Source organism: Hippopotamus amphibius, chromosome 17 (genome assembly GCF_030028045.1).
Source record: "Hippopotamus amphibius kiboko isolate mHipAmp2 chromosome 17, mHipAmp2.hap2, whole genome shotgun sequence".
NCBI classification, from domain to species: domain Eukaryota; kingdom Metazoa; phylum Chordata; class Mammalia; order Artiodactyla; family Hippopotamidae; genus Hippopotamus; species Hippopotamus amphibius.
In genome coordinates, this window is record NC_080202.1 from 15892055 (window position 1) to 15916421 (window position 24367).

General features: G+C 39.7%; 2 protein-coding genes across 3 annotated transcripts in view; both read left to right on the top strand.

Moving 5' to 3' along the window:
* Positions 1-1976: 1976 nt before the first annotated feature.
* Positions 1977-9769, top strand: LOC130840031 (39S ribosomal protein L41, mitochondrial-like). Of its 2 annotated transcripts, none has more exons than XM_057715037.1 (2): positions 1977-2083; positions 9183-9769. In XM_057715037.1, exon 2 carries the CDS (start codon positions 9228-9230, stop codon positions 9633-9635), a length of 408 nt encoding a protein of 135 aa, XP_057571020.1. In that variant the 5' UTR covers positions 1977-2083; positions 9183-9227; the 3' UTR covers positions 9636-9769. The 2 variants fall into 2 exon arrangements, with proteins under 2 accessions (XP_057571020.1, XP_057571021.1); XM_057715038.1 differs by lacking the exon at positions 1977-2083 and adding an exon at positions 8424-8548.
* Positions 1992-24367, top strand: part of FAM222B (family with sequence similarity 222 member B) — a 62193-nt gene continuing 39817 nt past the window's right edge. The window contains exon 1 of the mRNA XM_057715033.1: positions 1992-2083. The gene's annotated coding sequence lies outside the window, so the exon portion shown is untranslated. The remainder of the gene's footprint in view (positions 2084-24367) is intronic.

Genomic DNA, 24367 nt, shown 5'->3' on the forward strand with positions numbered 1-24367 from the left:
CTGTCATCATACAGATTCCAGCAGGCCTTCCCAGGGGCTGCATGTGGTGTTGGGGTTAGGAAGGCACAGTTCCCAGAAGCTCCAGGGTCAGCTGTGGCCTTCTTTTTAGTTATCCATTCATCAGAACATACTGTTGATATTCATTCTTCCTCCTTTCTGGCTTTGCAATTCCCCTGTGGTGCCAAATGTGCTCTCATTCCAAAGGATAATACTTTTGCAAGTAATGACAACTCTTCTAAGCCAGGAGCTAGCCTCTGGGATTGATCCTGGGCCCCACCTACAGCATGTCGTGTTTACCGCCCACCACCCTGCTCTGTCAGCTGTTGTATTTTACTCTGCATATGTTAAGATGGAACTACCTAGAATGGGAGGCTATTCATACATGAAGCCTGAACCTTTCTGTAGACTTGGTTTTCTAGGGAGGAGATTATGCTGATTTATACACTGTTTCTCTACAGCAACATATGTATGTATGTAAAAGCCTATGTATGTAAAATCACAAGCATCTGATGAGAAAAAAAAAATTCTTAGTTTCCTAGGTGCTGCAGCAAGTAACCTTTAGTTTCTTAGTGACCTGAGAATTCCATTATGTGCATTTGTATATATCGTCCTGCCTCCTTTTACAGAAAAATTAGTAATACTAGTGACAAGCAGGCTCTGTTACCTCCAGCATCTCTGTGAAACTCCATTTACAGCCTACTCTAGGGCCTAGTTTTGTTTTTTTTCCAAAATGAGGAAAACCTTTAATCTTAGGAGTTCAAATATTCATACGAGATCCTGGTTATCAACAGTAGCTTTTGCTTTCCCTAGAAGTAAAGCGAATTTAAGACCCTTCACCAAAGAATCTAACTTCTTCTCTCTCTCTCCACCCCCCCACCCCCCCTTACATTATATCTTGGTCTCTATCCTGCCAGACTCCGAACTGTAGCGAGGAGATTGGGGTGGAGATAGGATGGAAGAATCAGGTGATAAGGAGAGCTTAGTCCTGTACCTCCTCGTCCCTCTGACTGTAGTGTATTGCCCGCAGCTTTCAAGTTTGCATTTTTGAGGGGAATTCCCTGGCGGTCCAGTGGTTAGGACTTCGTGCTTTCACTGCCAAGGGCGGGGGTTCCATCCCTGGTGGGGCAACCAAGACCCCACAAGCCACAGACGTGCCCCCCCACCCCTTGCCCCCAACCCCCTGCCCCACCAAAAAAAAAAAATGTTTTTGTGTGTGTTGTTGAATTCCTGGGACTGAATTGAGTCTAGCCTCCTGTTGGGAAACGCTAAGGCAGCGGTCTAGGTAGTGGTCTAGGGGTGATAGTTGGGCCTCCTTGGGCTAGAGGCCTGGTTTTTGTTTACCAGTTTGCAAAAGAGCCAGGCTCCACAGCGAGAGCTGGAAAGTAAGAGACTACTAACCTGCAAGTCCCTCGATGGCATATATGAGATGCCTAGAGCATTTTCGTCCCACAAACAGTATGTGCTTGATAAACAGACTGAACTTAGCCGTCTCAGTGCATTCTAGGTGCAGTCACCTCCTTGACTAGGTCCCAAAGGGCTTCTGAGCACCTCTTGGCAAGTAGTGTATTCAGGGATATCAAAGTTGCCTCTTACACCATTACCCCTCAATACATTCTCGATATGATCGTACTCCTGAAAGAAACCTAAATTGATTAGCAGTGGTTACCTCAGAGCGTTCAGGCCTTTAAGGGCAAGTGGGATCCAGAATCCTGGAATTGCTATTTACTCTACGGCCCTTACGGGCACCGCGTTTAGAAACCTACGCTCCCTTCCAGAAGCCTCAGACCCCGGGGCAGCCGCCAAAGCCGCTAAGCTTAACAAGACCTCCAAGCCAGCGGCCATATCCATCTGACACCCAGGGGTCCAGGGCATCAGGCGCTGAGGCAGACGCCCCCGGTGCGGGCTGCGCAGGCGCGGGCGGCCCGCGAGGCCCCCGGCGTCCCAGGCTGCGCAGGCGCAGGAGCGGCTCCCGGCCAGTCCCGACGGCGGCGGCGGCGGCGACTGAGGGGCCGGGGCGTGGAGCGGCGGGGGCGGCGGAGGGCGGCAGCGGAGCAGCCATGAGGGCCGGGCCCAGTCACCGACAGTGAGTGGTGGTGGTGGAAGCAGGGTGGGCCACAGGAGGGAAGGGGGTAACGTGCTGGAGGTATACTCCGACTTGGGGGGGGGAAGGTGGGCTCTGCCTGTCGGAGGCTAAGGCGCGTGGGGGAGGGACAGTTTGAGGTGATGATGCGGGAATTTGGGGCAGGAGTGGTCAGGTCGCCGGCGTCAGGGCTGGGCAGCTTGGGGAGGGAAGGGGGTGCGCGCTGCGGAGTGGAGGAGCCGACGGCAGAGGCAGTGTCCCGGGCTCCCCCGTTTATCATCGTCTCTTCCCCCAGGAGCTTTCGGTCGCCTCTCCCTTTCCGCTTCTTTCAGAGAATCGTCGCGGGGTGGGGAGTGGGGTGGAGGGGGGTGTGTGTGGAGGGGTGTGTGTATGTGAGGGGGGCTGGGTGGAGGATGAAAGCCCTGCTGGAGCTGAAGAAGACAACTCTGGTCCAGGCAGGGAAGAGCCGACCGCCCGGAGTAATAGGCTGCTCTGGGTAGAGGATGGGGGTCGTTTGAAGCTGGGAGGGGTCTCGAGGGGAAGAGCTAGGGGCTTAGAGTTCGACAGTTTCGAACCCACGTCCACAGCTGTTTAAAGCTGATAGGTAACCTTGGGCAGGTCCCACTTAACCTTTCTGAATCACTGGAAGATGTAATGTGTTTCAGCGGTCTGTTGCAAGCATCATGTATGTGATTGAGATCGTTTATAAAAATTGTGAATTGTGAGTCCTGTGCCGAGATTGCTGTATCACCAACATCACTGGATTTTAGATCTTAATCGTTATTAATGGAACGACTGATTTCTTTGTCACGCCAAAGCATGTTGTTTGTAAAACCTTAATAGGCACAGACGTGTTTTCTTCATCAGCACAGCAGATCATGTGCAGAAGTACCAGTTTGTTCTGTGATGTGACAAATTAGCCATCAGACTTGTGTAGGAAAAATACCATACTCTCAGGCATTTTTTTTGCAAATGGTATGTAGCTCCTTACCCAAGAGGGAGGCAATAGAGAATGGAAGGCCAATGTGTTAAATGCTTTCTGAACACAGCCCGTCCAGGTTCGTTCCCCTGTAACACAGTTGGTACTAACGTGCTTTATTATGAGTTGAAGAAACTAGTTTGAGACAAACTGGGAGGGAGGGGTGCACAGCGAAGAATCTGCAAATACAATTTGTTATTTTTTAATTGTAAAAAAGTTTTTCTGTGCAAGAGTCTCTGGTTGCCCCACGGCCCTGTCTCTATTTTGGAGGTCAGTTAGCATATAGCAGCTTTTCAGCTCCACTTTTTGTTACCCTGCCTGTGGAACCTTCAGGGTGGAGTGTCTCTCAGAGAAAGACAGAAGCAGCTGTGCAAGAGCCCAAGAGGTGGCAGGTTTGTTTCCAAGGGGCTGAAGGAGCACTCCTGAGCCTTTGTTGTTGTTCTTGTTTAGGGTGGACAGAGTGGAGGATAGAGTTAAACTGTGTACTTCGAGAGAGAGAAAATGGCTTTCTAGTCACAGCTTTTGAAAGAGAGGTGAAACTCCTTTCAAAAGGACAGAAAGAGACAATGCTTCAGCTCTGCTGGCTCTGAGGATGGAGAGCTTGAAATGGCGAGGTGTTTTGGAAATTAGTGAGTGATCTGTCTTTCATCTGACCAAAGGTGGGTAGTAGCTGTATTGGATCCTTGAAGGCTCACAGATAAGGAGAATGAATTATTTGATAGGAATGGGGAAATGAACCCTAGTTGTCTTTACCTTCTCTATCTGGTAAAATGTGTTTTAATTCTCTTTCCTGGAAATACACAGTGATATATCATTTTTAACTTTTTGCTGTAGTTCCTTGGCTCTGTCCCTAACACAAAGGATAGTTTTTTTATTCTTATTTAGAGGATAGTTTAAAAAAGAAAGCATTTGTTACTGTTGTCATAGGTCATTTATTGGATACAAATTTATTCTCTTTCACCACCACATGGAAGATGAGGTAGAGGTATAAAATGTTAGAACTAACCTAACCATCTTATTTTTAATAGTTGGACATTTATTTTTAATTTTGGTAATGCATTTTCCCCTCTATTGGAAATTTCCATCAGTTCAAACAAGTCCATAAATGCCATCCCTATTACGTTAAAATAATAGAGGTTTGTTCAGCTGTGATGAGAATTTCCTCTCCTCTCCTTCTATTCTCTTTCCTATTTGTGGTTCCTTTTATGTAGTAGATTACTGTTACAGAATGAGGAGTCTTCCCCTGAGGGAAAGAAAGGGGATGGTCAGTGCCTTGATGGCTGTTGTGTGAGAAGTCTGTCTAAAGTGGGGATGTAAAGACTTCCCCTGAATCCCTGGCATAGCAAGAGCTAAAATAAAAGGAGTAAGGTTTACCAGCTCATTTTTATTCTGATAAAATGAATCATTTTTCTAAAAAAAAAAAAAAAAAAAGCATCTCATGCCTCGAGGAACCTTTTTAAAACAGTCTATTTAAAAATAAAATTATGGTGTTTTTACCTCCCTCTCTTTTTTTACTGAGAATATTTGCTTGCAAACAGAATCTTTGTTTCTTCAGAGCCTTTCTGATCTTGCCACCATGTGATATTTTTATAGCCACTAATTAATAATAGAGCACAAAGGGTTTTTTTAATTTGCTTTTTGTCATTTGTTTTGGTTCTTGATAGAGTGCTAACAACTTTAAAGGAATACTATATGAGAAAATGTTAAAAAGGAAAAGTAAAGAGTAGAGTAGATTTATTTATTTATTTATTTAAAAACTGCAGTTGATTTACAGTGTTGTGAGGAGAGTGAATTTAACTTAGTGAATTTGTAAATTGGTTCTGATATTTGGAGGGTAAAGGATTCAAGAATGGACCTGTGGTTCAAAGTGGCCTTCTGAGAACCACGGTTTGCTTACCACTGTTTATTTATTTAGCACAGTTGTTGGCATAGAGTAATTGCTCATTAAATATTTGCTGAAGGGAGAAATAATAATATGAATCATAATCAGCAAACATGGGGTCAGATCTTCTGAAACTTTGTGCATCTTTGAATAAGCTTACCCACGTGTCTTTACCTGTTTACTTATCTATAAAACAAAGATAGAAATTGTACTTACTTCATGGGGTTGTTGTGAGGGTTAAATGTGTTAATACACTTAAACTGTTTAGAATGGTACCTGATACTTAGTAGATGCTAAATGAATGTTAATTATTACTAATTTTGCTGGATACACACTCTCTTTGTGCCCAAATCACTGGTCGAAGATGATTATGATATAGCTCCTGCCCTCTGAGAGTTCACAGTCTAGTGAAAGAAACAGAAGTATACAAAGTAATTGTAATAGAATGCAAAACCTTATTTCATTAAGTCTGTAGTGCCAGTGATTGTAAGGCTCACAATTATTTTGCATACCATTGAGAAAGAAGAAATGCTACTAATGATACTGGCAAGTCATCAGTTGTAAGATGTATCCTGTTTTCAGAAAAAAGTGTGTCTTAGGATTGATGGAGGGACTTCCCTAGCAGTCCAGTGGTGAAGACTCCTCCGTGCTTCCACTGCAGGGGGTGCAAGTATGGGAAATAAGATCCCGCTTGCTGTGCACCAAAAAAAAAAAAAAAAAAAAAAAAAAAGAAAGAAATTGATGGAGTATAGTAAGTGCTCTAATAGAGAAAGGTACAACTTGTTATGAGAGTTGATGGAAGGGTTGGGTTTTTAGGTATTGTCAGTCAAGGTCTCTACTGCATTGAACCTGCATGATAGGCCCTTGCAGATGGACATGGAAGATAGGGCATTCCAAGTGGACAGTAAAATCTGAAAGTGGGAAGGGAGAGGGCGTTATTGATGTGTACCACCATATCAGGACAAGCAGGAGGAGGAAATGAGCTAAGAGTTTGGCAGAGTAACATTGTGTAATGCAGCAGAGCAGGACAGGAAGTTGGAACATTTTCACAAGAGACATGAGCCTAATTCTTGGATTCAAACTCCTAAAATATCACAACTTTAAAAAGATGATTCTAATACAATAAATTGGGAAGTGAGAGTATGTGTGAGAAGTGAAGTGGCCAGGGGAAGGGCTGAAGCTTTACAGCTGACCAGAGCAGGGATAAGTGTGAAGTCACTGTATTCTTGGTGTGAGGTGAATGCTTTCTCAGCAGAGAAGTGTTTAATATCTATTTTTGTCTTTTCACTGCCTGTCAAGGTCTTGATTGTGTCCCTTTTAGAGCTTTGTAACTTAGAGTGAAAAGGAATACAACTTGAGAGGAAAAAATGCTAAATTTTCTTTATTAAAGATTCATTTAATACAAGGAGGGTAATAAGTTATCAGATTTGATAGCTCAATTATAAAATGGTGGTTTGGTACAGCACTGGATCGTACAGTTTCATGGGAAAATATAGGTCATTTAAGGAGTGACTTAAAAGACTTAGAAGAAAAAGAAAAAAAAAAGATTGTTACTAATTTTCTGGTAACTAACCCTGAAGCTAGTAGGGAAAAGTATAAAAAACCAAAAATAAAATAAGCATGAATTTCTGTAGTGTCTTTTCACTGGTAAGCCAAAACTTAACTCTCTTAAGCTTTTTGGACTCTGGTCGCATTGAAAAATGTTGGGGTTGATCCTCAGCAGTCAAATTCAGGAGACATTGAAGTGCCTGCTGTGTGTGAAGCATTGTGCTAGGCATTGGGAATGAAAATGTGAAAGACGTGATCCTTGTTTTTAAGGCATTCACTTTTTTCTTTTTTAATTTTGTGTTGTCTGTGCTGCTTGGCTTGTGGGATCTTAGTTCCCCGACCAGGGAGTGAACCTGAGCCCCCTGCGTTGGAAGCGTGGAGTCTTAACCACTGGACCACCAGGGAAGTCCATTAGGGTGCTCACGTTTTAATTGGAGACTGATAAATATGTAATTATGAATCAGTACAATAAGTGCTGTCATAGAGATCTGCACTAAGAGCCATGGGAGCACTGGTTCTGCCTGGTGGTAGGAAAGGAAAGTTGGAGAAGGCTTCCTGGAGGAAGAATCAGTTGGGTCTTGAGGAATGAATACAATTTGGCTGCTTCAATAGAAAAGGATTGGAGAGGATAGTGTTTCAAGGGCAGAGAACAACTTGCACAAGAATATAAGAGTATGGACCCTCAGGCCAGTGGTTTAATATCTACACAGATAATGGGGTATGAGGTAGGAGTAGAAGGAAGTGAGGTGAAAGATGAGTTGGAGCCCAATTGTGGATGGCCTTGGTGAGGGGTCCGAATTTTATTTTATAGGTGCTAGAGAGTCATGGGACAGTTCAGATCACTATTTAAGAAAAATAACACTGATGGATAAATAACAAGGTCCCCCTGTATAGCACAGGGAACTATATTCAATGTCCTGTGGTAAAGTATAATGGTAAAGAACATGAAAAAGAATGTGTATGTATAACTGAATCACTTTGCTGTATAGCAGAAATAAACACAGCATTGTAAATCTACTATACTTCAATAAAATAAAAAAAAAGAAAAGTAATGTAACACTGTTGACGGTGTAGAAGTTAGATTTTAAAAGGAGAAATTGGCTGCAGGGAGACAGGTGGTTATGAGACTGGTGTGATGGTCGCTTGAGAGATATTGAAGATCTCAATTACAGTGGTAGTGGTGGAATCGTAGACAGATTAAAGAGCTTTTTAGAAGACTGACTAGAAGGATCTTATTGACTTTATGTTGGGGAGTGTATAAGGGAGAAGGCGTTGTCAAAGATGGATTTGAAATTACTTGCTTGGGCAACTAAATGGATGATGATGTCATTAACCAGGGTAGGGAATACAGGAGTAAGAGGGTGTTACATCTGAGGGAAAATGAGTTTGATTTTGGTATGTTAGATTTAAGGTTTCTGGGAAATCCGGTAGCAAATGTCCAGTAGGCTTCTGGATATGTGGGTCTAGAGTTCAGTAGAAAGGTTTAGAATGGAGATGCAGATCTAGAAATCATTAGGGTTTAAGTAATAGTTAAGGGCAGTATGATGACCCTGTGAGTCTAAGTTCCAGTTGCTTAATATGTTGTTCATTCATATCATCTGGAGGAATTGGCTTAATGGGAATGTGGCACTCAGTACTTTCTCAGTAGTTGTTTATACTTACTTTTACATTTTTTAATGTGTTATATACTTGGCTTAAATTAGCAGCTTTTAGGTTGTAAATAAGAATAAAACAAAACCTCTCATCTTAGTGGAAAGAATGGTATTATTGCTAATTAAATAAGGACACCTAATTACCTAATTACCTTATTTAAGTTTGTAAATTTTTCAATTAAAGGAAATTATTGTGCATATGCTGTACGTTTTCTTTTCCTATTCTCAGTGGTTTACCAGACTTAGAAAACTGCCTTTTCTAACATCCGTTCCGTTATAGATATGGGGGAGAAAAGGAATCTGTTCCATTGAGTACCTCAGATGAGAAGCTAGGTGATTTTTATGAACCAGAACCTCAGAAGATTTGGTTTGAAGACCACAGGACAATTTTCAGCCAATGATACCAGGTTAATTCAGAAGTGGGATTGGGAACTCAAGTCAGCTAACTCTGTGCAGTCTTCTGCTACCACACAGCTTTCCACCATTTGTATAATAACTGAAAACACTGAAATAAATATGCCTGATGGTAAACAACAGATATACATGCTGTTGTTGCTTTTTGGAAGGACAATTTGGTATAATTTAGGTGCTTTTTTTATAGTTCATGATTTTGAAATATAAGCAGAGGAATGTTTTACGAAAGGAAGGAATTTGCAGAGTGTGTGAAGTTGTTTGTAGGTTTTAGCTAAGCATTTTTAATATTGACATTGAACAGGATGTCTGGCTTTGACTGAAGAATCAAATGCTGGGAATCACAGACATCCATAGGGTCTTGACTTGGTTCAAGGCTTAACTCCCCATACTTTTCTTTTTCTCCTTTTCCTTGGGGACTTAATGTTAAGAAGAAAATTAATAATTCTGTAGATATGTTATCTTTTTACCTCTTTGTTATGAAAATTTTCAAATATATACAAGAGTAGACAGAACAGTATAATGAACCCCTATCACTCTGCTACAATAATTGTCAACTCATGCCCATTTTGTTTCATCTGTGTACCCCCTACTCACTAACCCACCTACATTGTTTTTTAAAAATCCAAGATATCGGCGGGCCTCGGAGCGCGTTCGCGTCGTGCGGGCCCCGGCATGGGCCTCCTGAGCGGGGCGGCTCGCGCCCTGGTGAGGGGCGCGGACCGAATGAGCCAGTGGACCAGCAAGCGGGGCCCGCGCACCTTCTACAGGAGCCGCGGCGCCCAGGACACCGGCTTCCGCGGCCGCGACGGCAGGTTCGTGCAGGTCAAGGAGATGGTCCCGGAGCTGGTGGTGCCCGATCTTGCCGGCTTCAAGCTCAAGCCCTACGTGAACTACCGCGCCCCGGAGGGCACCGACGCGCCGCTGACGGCCAAGCAGCTCTTTCTGGAGACGGCGGCACCTGCTATCGAGAAGGACTTCGAGGCCGGGACTTTCGACCCCGAGCGCCTGGAGAAGTACGGCTTCGAGCCCACGCAGGAAGGCAAGCTCTTCCAGCTGTACCCCAAGAACTTCCCGCGCTAGGAGCAGGCAGCGGCGGCGGGCGGGTGTGCCTGCGACCGAGGACTTCGACCGACCCTCCTGGCCGAGCCCAGTTCCGGGGTGGCGGGTGGGGAGGCGTTTCCCTCGTCCCGTTTCTATTAAAGACCTTGGCTGCCGTTAAAAAAAAAAAAAAAAAAAAAAAAAAAAAAAATCCAAGATATCATAATTTCATGAATAAATATTTTGGTATATATCTCTAAAAGATAAGGACTAAAAGAAATCCCACAAAAAATTAACAAGCATTTCTTAATAGCATCAGTTATCCAGTTAGTTTTCACATTTCCCCAGTTATCTCAGTAATTTTTCAACTGTTTGTTTGGAACAGTATCCAAATAGATCCATATAGAATAATTTTCATATGTCTGCTATTTATCGTTTAATATATAGGTTTGCCCTCCATCTCTTCATGTATTCATTGAAGCTCTCTCTCTCTCTCTTTTTTTTTCTTTTAAGCTCTTTATAGGACTATAACTGCTGTACACTCTTGTACCAGCTTTTGAGGTACACCAAAGTGAATCAGCTGTATTTATACATATATCCCCATATCCTGAAGATCTCTCCTTTTTAACAGCTGCTATCACCTTCTACTCTTTTGGAGGATTCCTTTTACAGTATGCCTGCAAAGTAGGACATCCTCTTTTCAGTTTCTTCCCTTTCTTCCTGCCGTTCAAAGCAATTGGTCATTCACAACAAAGATTTATGCATTGCCTACTCTGTGCTAGGTAAGCTGAGAATGAATTAGCTAGTATAGCTAGTTCTGCCCACCCAGAGTTTGTCCTGATGAGAGAAACAAAGTTAGCTATCAGTTGTAGAATATAATGTGTTAAGAGGGTTGTTAGAGGATCTCAGGGTGCAGTGGAAACATGTTAACCCTTAACCCATATTTGGGGGATTAAGAAAGACGTCTGGATGAAGGAATGTTCAATGTATTATAAGACCTGAAGGATGACTTGGAGTTAGGATTACTGGCAGCAGAGGGACCGTTGTTTGTAAAGTAAAAGACGTTTAACATTTTTATTTTCACTATTTGAAATAAACAGCATGTCTTTTAGGAAAATTGGGTTTTCAACTTTATTGTACCAAATAATATTAATACATATCTTTATACAAAGCATTTTTCTTCCCTTCTGCACAGCTACAAGGAAATCTTAGAACAGCTGTGCAAGTGAAAAGTCAGAACCTTGAAAAATAAGCCTAGGGTTTCCAACCTTTACAATACCCCCATCGTTTTTCTTAAGGTAAACCTAGGCAGCCAATATCCATCTAAAAGTAGACACTTTTGGGGAAGCTTAAAAAATCCTTGACAAGTTGATTCTAAAATCTACATGGGACCAAAATAGTTAAAACAATTTTGAAAAACGTTAACAAAGTTGGAAGACTCATACTACCTGATTTCAAGACTTAGTGAAGAGCTACAGTAACGAAGACAGTGTGGTATTGGCAAAAGGATAGATATATAGATCAGTGAACAGAAAAGAGAGTTCAGAAATAGACCCACACTATTAAATAGGAGGTGCAAAGGCAAGTCAGCAGAGAAAGGATAGTCTTCTCAGCAGCTAGTCATTGGAACAACTAGATACCTGTATGCAAAAAAGAAAAAAAGAACCTCAACCTACACTTAATACCTTATGTAAAAATTAACTCAAAATCAACCACAGACCTAAATGTAAAATGGAAAACTATAAAACATTTAAAATAAAACAGGAGAAAATCCTTGTTACCTTGAGTTAGACAAAGAGTTCTTAGATGCAACACCAAAAGCAAGATCCATAGAAGAATCAAAATTTAAAACTTTTACTCTGCAAAAGACAGTTCACAGACTGGGAAAAAGTATTTGCAAGTCATATATCAAAATAGGAACTGTATATAGAATGTATAAAGAGCTCAAAAACTCATCAAGAACAAAAGCAAATGACACCATTAAAAAATGGGTGAAAGATTTGAACGACTTCACCAGAGAAGATATATGGATGGCAGATCAGCTCATGAAAATGTCCTCAACATCTTAGTCATTAGAAAAATGCAAATTAAAATCATAATGAGACATGCCATTAGAATGACTAAAAAATAAAAGAAAACTGACTAGATTATGGACTAATAAGAATGTGGAACAGCTAGAATTTTGGAAAACACTGTGGTAATTTCTTTTAAAGTAAAACATACACATAACCATATGACCCAAGTATTTACCCAAATGAAATAACAACCTCTGACCCAAAAACCTGTATGTGAATATTTTAGCAGCTTTATCGGTACTCACCCAAAACTGGAAACAACCTGAATGTCCCTCAACTTTGGAATGGAAAACCAACTGTGATATATCTATACAATGGAATACTACTCAGCAATGAAAAGGAACTATTCATATATGCACTAACGTAAACGAATCTCATATGCATCATGGTAAGTGAAAGAAGCCAGACTCAAAAAGGCTACTGTTTCTGTATAACATGGGGAACTATATTCGGTATCGTATAATAAACTATAATGGAAAAGAATCTGGGAAAGAAAATATATATGTATATATGTGTATATGTATACACACACACACACACACCCCCCTGAATCACTTTGTTGTATACCTGAAACTAACACAGCTTTGTAAATCAGCTATACTTCATTTAAAAAAAAAAAAAGACTACTCATTACATGATTGAATTTATATGATATTCTGGAAAATTCAGAACTATAGGGATGATGGAGAACAGATCAATGATTGCCTTGGGTTAAGGGTAGGTAAAATGTTTGACTACGAAGGGGTGGCGTGAGGATACTTTTGGGAAGTGATGGAACTGTTCTGTACCTTGTTTGTGGTTATAGCTATATGACTATGCATTTATGAGAACATAGAACTGAACACTATAAAATGAATTTTACTGTGTAAAATTTTTAGAAAAGCAAGTCTGAGGATAAAAGGCTGTAAAGAAGATTTTCAAGTAGTCTTTAAAGACAGTAAAGAATTCCAGAAATAAAACATCTTACATGTATTTGAATTTTTAACTTAATTTTATTTCTTTTTTGAATATATTTTAAATAATTTAAAAGGTACATAATGAGAGGACTTCCCTGGTGATCCAGTGGGTAAGACTCCAAGCTCCTAGTGCAGGGGGCCTGGGTTTGATCCCTAGTCAGGGAACTAGATCCCTCATGCATGTCATAACTAAGAGTCTACAGCATGCGGCATCGAAGATCTTGCATGCTGCAACTAAGACCTGGCACAGCCTAAATAAATAAATATTAAAAAAATAAAAGATACATAATGAAAAGTCTCTGAGTGGAAATTTTAGATCCTTTTGAGTTTCTTTACTTTTTTTGTTTTTTGTTTTTTTTTCTTTTGGCCGTGCAATCTGTCATGCAGGATCTTAGTTCCCCTACCAGGGATCGAACTCGCGCCCCCTGCAGTGGAAGTGCAGTCTTATGCACTGGATCGCCAGGGAAGTCCTGTTTTACTTTGAAATGCAGTTGTGTATTCTGATTTTAACACTTTAGGAATACATTACCAGTTATATTCTACATTGTGTAAGTTTGCTTATTGCCAAGCATGATGCTACTAGCTTTCCTTCCCCACTCTGTTATTCTTCTCCTAGGACACTGCTATGTCACCTAAAGGTATGTTCTCTATTCAGTGCATGAAAAAGTATTCACCAGTGAGATTTATCACATTAATTGGGGGATATGTGGATCTTATCCAAAGTCTACCCAAGCTATCTGTTCTCCTAGGGACTACTTAATGGAATGAAGCTTGGATACTTAGAATATTGTGGCAGGAGAGATCCTTAATATTCTTGGAAGTTATATATTATAGCTTCCAGGTGAGTGTGGATTTTCAGATTTGGGAAGACATTGAGGAAATTGGCTATGATTTTTAGGCAGCTGGACCAGGTCTAATATAATTTTTTTTCCTCTAATACGGTGTATTTTATTTTTTTAACTTTTTATTTTTTTATTTTTTACAATAAACTGCATATATTTAGAGTGTACCATTTGGTATCCCAATCTCCCAATTCATTCCCCCCAACCCTCCCCGCTTTCCCCACTTGGTGTCCATATGTTTGTTCTCTACATCTGTGTCTCTATTTCTGCCTTGCAAACTGGTTGATTTGTACCATTTTTCTATAGTCCACATATATGTGTTAATATACAATATTTGTTTTTCTGTTTCTGACTCACTTCACTCTGTATGACAGTCTCTATGGACCAGGTCTAATATTGATTAACAGTATTGCACCCCTCTGCTGGGCATCTCTCCTCTTCCCTTTGCTATTGCTTTTTTGATGAGAGGCAGTTTGAACTATTTGCCAGTGTTTCTGCATTGTCTCTACTCTGCTTTTTTTCCCCACAGGTGCTCTGGTTTTCCACCAGATCTCAAATTTCTAAGTAAGGACTTTTATTTAGATAAAATAATATCTTTCCTTTTAGTAGGGGATTGTTGGGTGTCTGATTAGGCTTCTGTATCTCACCTAAATATTTTCCTGTTCTTGGTAAATCATTAATCCAGTTATCTCTAGTCCTTTAATGTTATTCTGTCCCCCACCTTTCTCTCAAAGGCTATCAAGTGGAAATTATCTTTACTTCTTTCTTCCACACCTATAGAGTTTACTATATTCACTTTGGCCTTTCCTTTCTTCACTATACTGTTAATCCTCTTCGACCTTGTTGCATCACTATTTCTTTTTCATCCTATTCTTTAGTCTTTCTGTCTTTATTTTTTCTTTTTACAGGTAATGTAATTCACTACAAACATAGACAAATTCTTCAAATCTCTAGATTTAACTAAACTCTCTCTTTCCCTCTCCCCTGCCCCTTCCCTCCTTCCCTCCTAGAATCCAGGCCCATGTTTCCAAAACCCACCTAGACACCCCATAGGCATCACAGAATTCATTATCTTCCCCACAAAATATAAACAGTCTAGATTTCCTGCCTAGTTGAATGGTATTGATAGCCACACAGTTGCCTAAATCAAAAACTGGACATGGCCTTGGTTCTTTCTTCCTACTTCTTCATCAATCATATCTGGTTGATACCTAGGTCTGATTTTAATCTTTAAGGTCTCCTAAATCTGCCTCTTCCTTTCCAACCATATTGCTGAAGTCTTGGATTAGACCATTTTCATTTCTCACTTGAACAGTTGCAGTAACCTCCTAACTGGGCTGTATGCCTCAGGTCTTATCACCCTTCAGTTGATCCACCACACGGCCACAGGAGTGATCTTCCTAAGTTCTAAGATTACTCATGCCCTTTCCCTTTAAGATCCTTCATCACCCACAGTGCCTGATAACATAGCACTTGCTTGATTTCATCTTCCTTCCTCCTTTCCTCATTATGTTTTTGCTCAGGCTGTTTTCTTTCCCTCCAAGGACACTTCCAAAACAGCCGGCCAGACATAACCAATAATCTGCTGAATGTCCTAATTAATCTTTAGGATTTAGCTCATAGCTCATTTCTTCTGTGAAGTCTTCCTAGTTTCCATGTCAGAATTAATCACTCCTGCTTCTGGGCTGCTCTGATATTTTAGTATCCTTTTAGCATTACATTTATTATTTAAATGTTTTGTTTCCTCAACCGGATCGTGAACTCTTTGTGAGTAGGGGTTATGTCTTTTTTACCCTTTTAAGTTCAGCAGCACCTAACAACTAAGCCTGCCAAATTTATTGAGTTTCTAGTATGTGTTGAGCACTAACAATTCGCTGGTAGACAAAGTCCCTGCTCTTATGGAGCTGATATTCTAGTGAGGGTAAGCAGACAACAAACAACTTTAAAAAAATCAGTTGCAGAGCATTAAAATAGAGCAATGTATTAGAGGATGAATGGATAGCTATTTTAGGTTAGGAGAATAGGGAATACTTCTCTGAGGATATGGCATTTAAGATCCAGGAGGATACAAGGATTAGCAGATCAAACATTCCAGTGCAAAACTAAGGAGGAATGAACTCTGTATATTGGAGGAACAGAAATAAGGCCAATGTGGCTTGAATGTGGTAAGGAGAGTGGTGCAAGAAGAGGACAGAGGTCATATGACATTGAGATTTGCAAGCTAGGGTAGTGTGCTTCCTTTGGAGGCTTTTAAACAGGGATATGATGTGAGTTGATTTGTAATTTAAAAAAGATACTCTGGTTACTTTGTGGAACTGGATTGTAGAGGGATCAAGAGTGGAGGCAAGTAGACTAGTTATGAGCCTATTGTACAAATTCAGATGAGTTGATGGTGACTTGGATTGGGGAGATGGTAGAAGAGCTGTAGAAAAATAGGAAGATTTAGGGTATCTTTTGGAAATGAAGTTGACAGGGCTTGCTCAGGGATTGTCAACAGCCAGGAGAAGTGAGGCCAAGAGAGAAATCGTGGCTCACTTCTACATTATTGGCTGGAGAACTAGGTATGTAAATGGTGATTATATTTATTGAGATGGGTAAGACTGTGGCAGAACATATTTGTCAGGAATTCTCTTTTGATCGTGTCAAGTTTGAGCTGCTGTTCGACAGCCAGCTGGAGCTATAAGATAGGTGGGAAGGCCTGGCATTCCAGGGAGAAGTCTGGGTTGGAACTGTAGGCTTGGAGATCATCAACATGTAGATAGAAGTTGAAGTCATATAGTTCAATCAGCAGGTCACCTAGAATGGGTTGTGTCTAGACAGCGAAGGAGCACAGTGAGGTAGAAGGAAAACCAGGAAAAATGATGTTATGGAAGCCAAGTAAAGAATATGTAAAGAAGGGAGTGGACTACTATATTGCATGCTGTCTCAGGTAAGAACAGAGAAGTTCCTGTGGGATTTGGCAACCTAGAGATTACTGGTAATCTTGAGTAGAACTACTCATTGGAGTGGTGGAGATAGATGTCTGTAGTAGATGGAGAGAGCAAATGAGATGAAATGCGTTTCATTTTTGTATGATGACAGTGAGGTTTTGGAAGCCTATTTCTATAAAATTCCTGTTGTTGTTACTAAATCATTACGTATTTGTATTCCAATGTGGTTATATTTTTTGTCAAAGCATTATCACCTTAATGTTTTGGTGCCATCATTTTAGGTAGATTCCTGTTCTCTAAAAACCTAGTTTAACTAGGGTTATGAGCAGTACAGATACACTGGTGAGTGAATGAGACTGTTTTTAAGGATCAGGTCCCCGGTCTTGGAAAAGCAAACTGGCTTGACCTTGGCCTTACGATACATCAGTTTTCTCAACTGTCAAATGAGGATAACAGGACCAGTTTAGCTCAGTGGGTGGTTGTGAGGCATGACTACTAGTGAAAATAACTGTAGAACACTTTTGCAAGTTCAAGTGTGATATAAATGCTAAATAATAGTTCTTTATTGGGATGTTGTGAAAATTAGCAACATGCTGTCTGTTAGAGCACTTAAGTTCCTTTTGAGAAAGGTGATATATTTTTATAAATACTATTTGCAGAAAAAAATAGCTCAGGACTTGGGAAAAGATTGCTATCCTAATTTCTGGAATGTAGCAATTATAGAACCGTAATGAGACAACTTTTTATTAAAGAGAATATTTCCTAAAGGTTAATTATAGTATCACATTAGAGTATTCATATCACAAGACTTTTTACCATCTTGGCTTTTGGATTCAAGTGAGGGTGAATGCCACCCTATGGCAGTTAAAATGCTGACTGTTTAAAGGACTGGTGGGGATGATTTGTTATCTATATTTAAAGTGTCACAGCCAATCAATAGAACCACTCAAAAAAAGCATTGAAAAAGCATTTTAATTTATTTTAGGCGACGCCATATAGACATTTTAATGCAGGCTTAGGTGATGGTTGCAGTTAGGCTTTAAAGAGGGACACTGCCATTTCAGGCAAAACTAGCACTCCTTGTTCCACACCTGAGTCTAAATATAGAATTGGTGGCATCATTACCTATAATGTACTTAGAAAACGCCTGAAATTTGAATCTGATGAACTAAATTTTTCTCAGCCTCTAAAGTGCCATTAACAATAGAGGAAAACTGGGATGTGGTTCTTTTGATGTTTAAAACCGTTAAGGGAAATGGTTAAGCAATAGTCTGCTGACGTGCTCAGAGCTGACAGCTCAGTTGGGATCTTGTGTATTGTTTTTTTCAGTGGGGACTTGTGTATTGCTAATTTTAGAACAAAGTGACAAGAAGTTCTTAGCTTCACATAGGTTAGAATTGAATCTTTTTTCTGGAATTTCATTTCCACAATCCATTACCTCTTTGTATCAAGGACAAGTAAAAGGTTTAGGTTTCTTTTCCTCTTTGATGGCAAGGCTGTACTTGTTTTTGCCACACCCAGGCATTATTTGCTTTATTTTTGCATTTGGTGTTTGGAAAGGGGGTCCCTAAATGGTTTGCTTCTACAGCAAAAACAGTTGAGTAAGCTTTCTTTCTTGGAGATGCTTTACTTTTGTGGTTGTATTTAGACTTTCCGGTATTTGCTTCCATCATCTGCCTCGATCATTGTAGACTTGGATTGGCTTCAAGTTCATAGGTAAAGATTCATCTTAAATTCTTATTTTAGTTCCTTTGGATTTGATTTGCAGTTGACCTGTATCTATTCTACTTAATTGTTTCTTTCCCAGAGTAGATATTTCACAAAGCTTCTATCATGTATTTTTAGGAATCTATATTTTTTTCAGCTTTATTGAGATATAATTGATTAATAAAATTGTAAGATATTAAAGTGTACAACATGATGATTTGAGGCACCCTTTTGTTGTTGTTGTTCTTTTTTTTTTTGGAGGCAGTTGGCAGTACTATCAAGTCAAAGTAACCTGTGGGACTGTATGGAGAAGGCACTTTCCACTACTTCCTAACAATATGGAATATATGTAATATTTGACCTTATGTATTTCTTCTGTGACTGCTGGTTCATGCCCTTTGCAATTTTCCCCTTCAGTTGTTTCTTTTTTTTTTTTATTGACTTGTAAAAGTTCTTCGTATTTTGTGCCTAATTCTTAATCATAAGTGTTGCAAATATTCTTTAAGGCTATGTATAAGAAGTGAGAAAGCAGTTGATTGCATCAAATGCTTATCCAAGATTATATTTGGTTGAAATGTTTGCCTTGGTTATTTGAGCAATGGTAAGCTTCTTTTGTCTCTCTCCTTCCAAAGATGCATAGAAAAGCTCCTTCTGTCTGAAGTAAAGTGTTGGCTCTGTGTTGGTTATAATTTGCTTTTTCTGGCTGGCAGAGCCTTCTTTTTGTTTTCTGTCTTCTGACAGATTATAGGATTGTGGGGAAACAGCGTCCAGGGCTTTTTCAGGAACTGTGCCATTTTATCTACAGGAGAAGCCATTGGCTTTGGCACTAGAAGAGAATTGGCTCTTCATTTAAAGATGCCAAATCATGCTTGATTCACAAGTTTGCTGTCTCATTTTGTATATGTGTGTGAAACTTTTTCAGGATGTTGGCTTTTACTTTTTCTACCATGTGCTACTCCATCAGTATGAGAAATTGAAAACTGTTCCTTCTCTCCAACTCTCCACCCCCAACACACATAATCCAAACATCCCAAACCATAGCGAAAGATGCAACAGTCATTTTGAGGATTAGGGAAGAATACACTACACAGATGTTTCCATTGCCCTTTTGCTGACTTTAAGTTTTAATTCTGCTTTATCAGTTAAAGGCTTCGTCTTTCCTATGTAGGCTTGAATTATTTAGATGGGGAAATGATTTGCCAACCAAGATGTCACTTTACAGAGGCTTTTCAAAGGCATCGGTGGAAGCGAATTGTCAGAGTACTCTATTTCCTGACTTGGGAAACTTAATTTGTATGACAGAGCACGTTTAGGAAACTTCTACTTACTTATTTGTCCTTGACATACTCTTTTCAGGGGGGTGTAGTGTAATTTATCCTAATTTCAGATGAGAATTTTTATTATCATGTAAGCAGTCTTAACTCCAGTTGTATCTGTTACCTTCATGCTTTTTAAACTGTGTACAGTTGATTCTGAAACCAAGCAACTAGATATTTTAGTAAATCTTCCAAAATGCCTCACTCCCGTACTTTCTAGAGATAACAGTTTATCGATACCTTCTAAGTGTAGATATTTCCGTTTAGATTAAGGTGGGAAGATTGTTAATAGAATATGCTGGTGTGGATAAGCTAGTTTGTTTAGTATGAATTATTATATGGACACTTTTTTTTTTTCTCCCTCTGCCCAACTGTCCTGCCCCAAACCCACAGTCTTGCAAAAATTGGGGGGTTTAGTTCTCATGTGCATTCTTTGTTGTAGTTTGCTTTTTTTTTTTTTAATTGGTGTCTCCTTTCACTAAACTAAGCACCTTCAAGACAGATTGTAGCTTATTCATCTTTTTGCCTCTGGGGTCTAAAGTTCCTGGCATATGGGAATGCAATAAATACATGGTGATATGAGTGAATGAATGAATACATTGAATTCCCAAAGATACAGTGAATGGATTTTACGCTTCCCTCCAGTGTCTGAAAGAGAAAGTGCAGCCAGTTTAAAAAAATATATATTAAAAGAATACCTTGCAGGACTTTCCTGGTGGTCTAGTGGTGAAGAATCCACTCCAGTGAAGGGGACGCGGGTTCCATCCTTGGTCGGGAAACTAAGATCCCACATGCCGTAGGGCAACTAAGCCTGTGTGCCACAACTAGAAGCTCATGTGCCGCAGCTACGAGCTGGTGTGCTCTGGAGCCTGAGTGCCACAACTAAGACCCAACACAGCCAAGAGTTACTCTTTCTCAAAAAAAAAAAAACAAAAAACCTTACTACATTGAAATAATAGTCAAGGCATTGTCTTTTTTCTTTTTTTATCCCCTAAGCTTTCACACTTGTTTTTTCAGGCCTGTTCTCATTAAGTCTAGTGAATAATAAGTTTTCTTATCAAAGTCTGTGTTCTGACTCTTGGGTGTTTGAATTTTGTAAAATGTCACTAGCAGGTCTTTATGGGGGAAATGCCTTTTTATTTTATTTTATTTTATTTTATTTTATTTTATTTATTTATTTACTTATTTTTTAACAATAAAGTTTTTTTTCTTTGCCACTATGGTTTATTACAGGATGTCGAATACAGTTCCCTGTGCTATACAGTAGGACCTTGTGGTTTATCCAATTTGTATATAATAGTTTGCTTCTGCTAATCACAAACTCCCAATTCATCCCTCCCCAATCCTCCTCTCCCTTAGTAACCACAAGTCTGTTCTCTATGTCTGTGAGTCTGTTTCTGTTTTGCAAATAAGTTCATTTATGCATATTTTATTTTTATTTTTAAAATTTTATTTATTTATTTTCGACTGCATTGGGTGTTCGTTGCTGTGCACAGGCTTTCTTCTAGTTGTGGCAAGCAGGTGCTTCTCGTGGAGCACAGGCTCTAGGTGTCGGGCTTCACTAGTTGCAGCATGCGGGTTCAGTAGTTTTGGCACACGGGCTTAGTTGCTCTGCAGCATGTGGGATCTTCCCCGACCAGGGATCGAACCTGTGTCCCCTGCAGGGATCGAACCTGTGTACCCTGCGTTGGCAGGCAGATTCTTAACCAGTGTGCCACCAGGGAAGTTCCTGTGCATATTTTAGATTCCACATAGAAGTCATATCATATGGTATTTGTCCCTCTCTCTCTCTTTTTTAAATTAATTAATTTATTTTATTGGCTGTGTTGGATCTTCCTTGCTGCACATGGGCTTTCTCCAGTTGCGGCGAGTGGGGGCCACTCTTCGTTGTGGTGCGCGGGCCTCCCATTGTGGTGGCCTCTCCTGTTGTAGAGCACGGGCTCTAGGCGCATGGGCTTCAGCAGTTGTGGCACAAGGGCTCAATAGTTAGGCTCTAGAGCGCAGGCTCAATAGTTGTGGTGCACGGGCCTAGTTGTTCTGCGGCATGTGGTATCCTCCTGGGGCAGGGATCGAACCCATGTCCCCTGCATTGGCAGGCGGATTCTTACCCACTGCACCACCTAGGAAGTCCTGTCTCTTTTTAAAAAATTTTTATTGGCATATAGTGCTTTATAATGTGTTAGTTTCTACTGTACAGCTAAGTGAATCAGCTATGTGTATACATATATCCCCTCTTTTTTGGATTTCCTTCCCATTTAGGTCACCACAGAGCATTGAGTAGAGTTTCCTGTGCTGTACAGTAGATTCTCATTAGTTATCTATTGCATACACAGTATCAATAGTGTATATGTGTCAATCCCAGTCTCCCAATTCATCCCCCCCCCCCCACCTCCCATCTCTCTCTTTCTGATTTACTTCACTTAGTATGATAATGTCTAGGTCCATCTATGTCGCTGCAAATGGCATTATTTCATTCTTTTTCTGGCTGAGTAGTATTCCATTGTTTTTATATACCTTATCTTCTTTATCCATTTATCTATTGTTGGACATTTAGGTTGCTTATATGTCTTGGCTATTCTAAATAATACTGTTATAAACATGGTGTGTGTGTGTGTGTGTGTGTGTGTGTGTGTGTGTATCTTTTCAAATTACAGTTTTGTCCCGATATGTGTCCGGGAATGGGATTGCTGGATCATATGGCAATTTTAGTTTTTTAAGGAACCTCCATACTGTTTTCTATAGTGGCTGTATCAGTTTACATTCCCACCAACAGTGTCGGAGGGTTCCCTTTTCTCCACACCCTCTCCAGCATCTGTTCTTTGTGGACTTTTTAATGATGGCCATTCTGACCGATATGAAGTGGTACTGCATTGTAGTTTTGATTTGGAAAATGCCTTTTTAATAGTGTTTAGCTTCTGTTCAGAATAGATCATTGTTATTATTTTATTTTTATTTGGTTCTGTTGAAAACTGTATATTTATTTTGATTTGAGTAAATTAAGCGTCAAAGGCACCTTTTTTGGGTTTTTGCTTGTTAAAAATGTCATTTGGGAAATTTGCAAAATAAAGTACTCAAGAAATATTGACGTGCAAACAGTGATCAGACTAGATGCGTGTTACCTAAACTAGTTTTCAGTCCAGTCTGTTGATCTTTTCCTTCTGTTTCTGAGAGATATTGTGTTCGTTCTGTGTTTGATATCTTTTGCTGATTATGAATGTAAGGCATGTTCAACATGGAAAGTTTAAAAATTACAAAAATAATCTGTAATTCTACTAAGCTAATATATTAAAGTTACAAAATTAATGCATATTTTTTAGCTTTTAAAAGACTGAGTAAAACAAATATAAAAAATTTTTCTCCTTCACTCCTCCCTACCCCTTTTTTCCTCCTCTCAGTGAGTGGTTACCATTGTTGACAGATTGGTGTATATACTTCCTGATATTTTCTTGGACCTACAGACATATAAGATATTCATGTGCTTAAAAAATAGATGTGTTTATCTTATAATACAATCTGAAACTTGATGTTTTAAAACTTTTTGTTGAGATAAAATATATATATATATATGAAAGTACATGTACGTGCACAGCTCAATGAATTGTAACTAGTTCTCAGATCAAGAACCATTACCAGCCCTCTGGAATCCCCTCCTAGCAATTTGTCCATGATGCTGTTGAAGCACAGAGTGGATACGTACTCGGTCAGTAGTGGCAGAGTTAGAATTTGGTTATTTGTTGTATCTTGAAAATGAATGAAGGAAGTCATTAATGATTTCAGCTTTGGTGGCTGTTATGAGCACTTGGGTCCATTTAAGTGATTTGGACTGTACTTTTGCTATAGAGTTTACTGGTCTAAATATTTATAGAGGCCTTTACTATGTATGATTTACTATGCACAATTGGGAAAGGAGAAAATACAAAGACAAGCGTAATACAAGCTTTGACTTACAGTCTAAATTAGGAAGACAAATCACACATTAGACAACAGAACAATTAAGTACTAAATTGTGTAGTAGTGATTCAGAAAAGGAAACATTAAAGAAGGCTCCATAGGGGAGGTGGAATTTGAGCTGAGCCTTGAAGAATGGGTAGGATTTGAATGGAATGGTTATAACAGTACACGTCATGGCAAGAAAGTAGAAATGGAAGATACACAGACAGCGAACAAGCAGATCGGTCTGTCTGCTATGGGGGTAAACTGCTGAGGAAAGTTGCGCAGTAAGTTTGATAACATAGAATAGTACCAGATTGTGGAACATACAATAGCCATAGAGTGGAAGCTTCGTTGGATGGCATAGGCACCAGAGAGGCACAGTAGAGTTTAGTGGATAGGAGTATTAGATTTGGAACCAAGAAGACTCAACTTCTAACATTGACTTTTCCATTTATCACCTATGTGACCTAGTGCACATTGTTCAGCCTCTCTGGACCGCAGTTTCTTCATCTGTAAATATGGGGGAGATATCTATTTCATAGGTTTATCATGGTGATAAAATCATTATTTATTATGTATATTCTTTTTTTTAATTGAGGTATAGTTGACTTACGATATGCTAATTTCAGATGTACAGCAAAGTGATTCATATATATATATATTTATTCTTTTCCATTATAGGTTATTATAATATATTGAATATAGTTCCCTGTGCTATACAGTAAGTCCTTGTTATTTATCTATTTTATGTGTGTGTATATGCATATATATATTTTTTTTTCCCCTTGCACATGGCCTTGCACCTAGTAAACGTGCAATAAATTGAACTGCTTCTATAGTTCTTAAGGAGAAGAGCAAGTGGATGAAAGCAGTAGTATGTGGAATGAGGGAGACTGGAAAGAAATTACAGTTACCCTCACAGGCATGGTAAGGGTGTCTGTTAGGGTACTGGTAATAAGATAGAGTACATTTGAGGGGCATGAAAAGAAATTGGACTTGAATTCCTCTTTAGGAG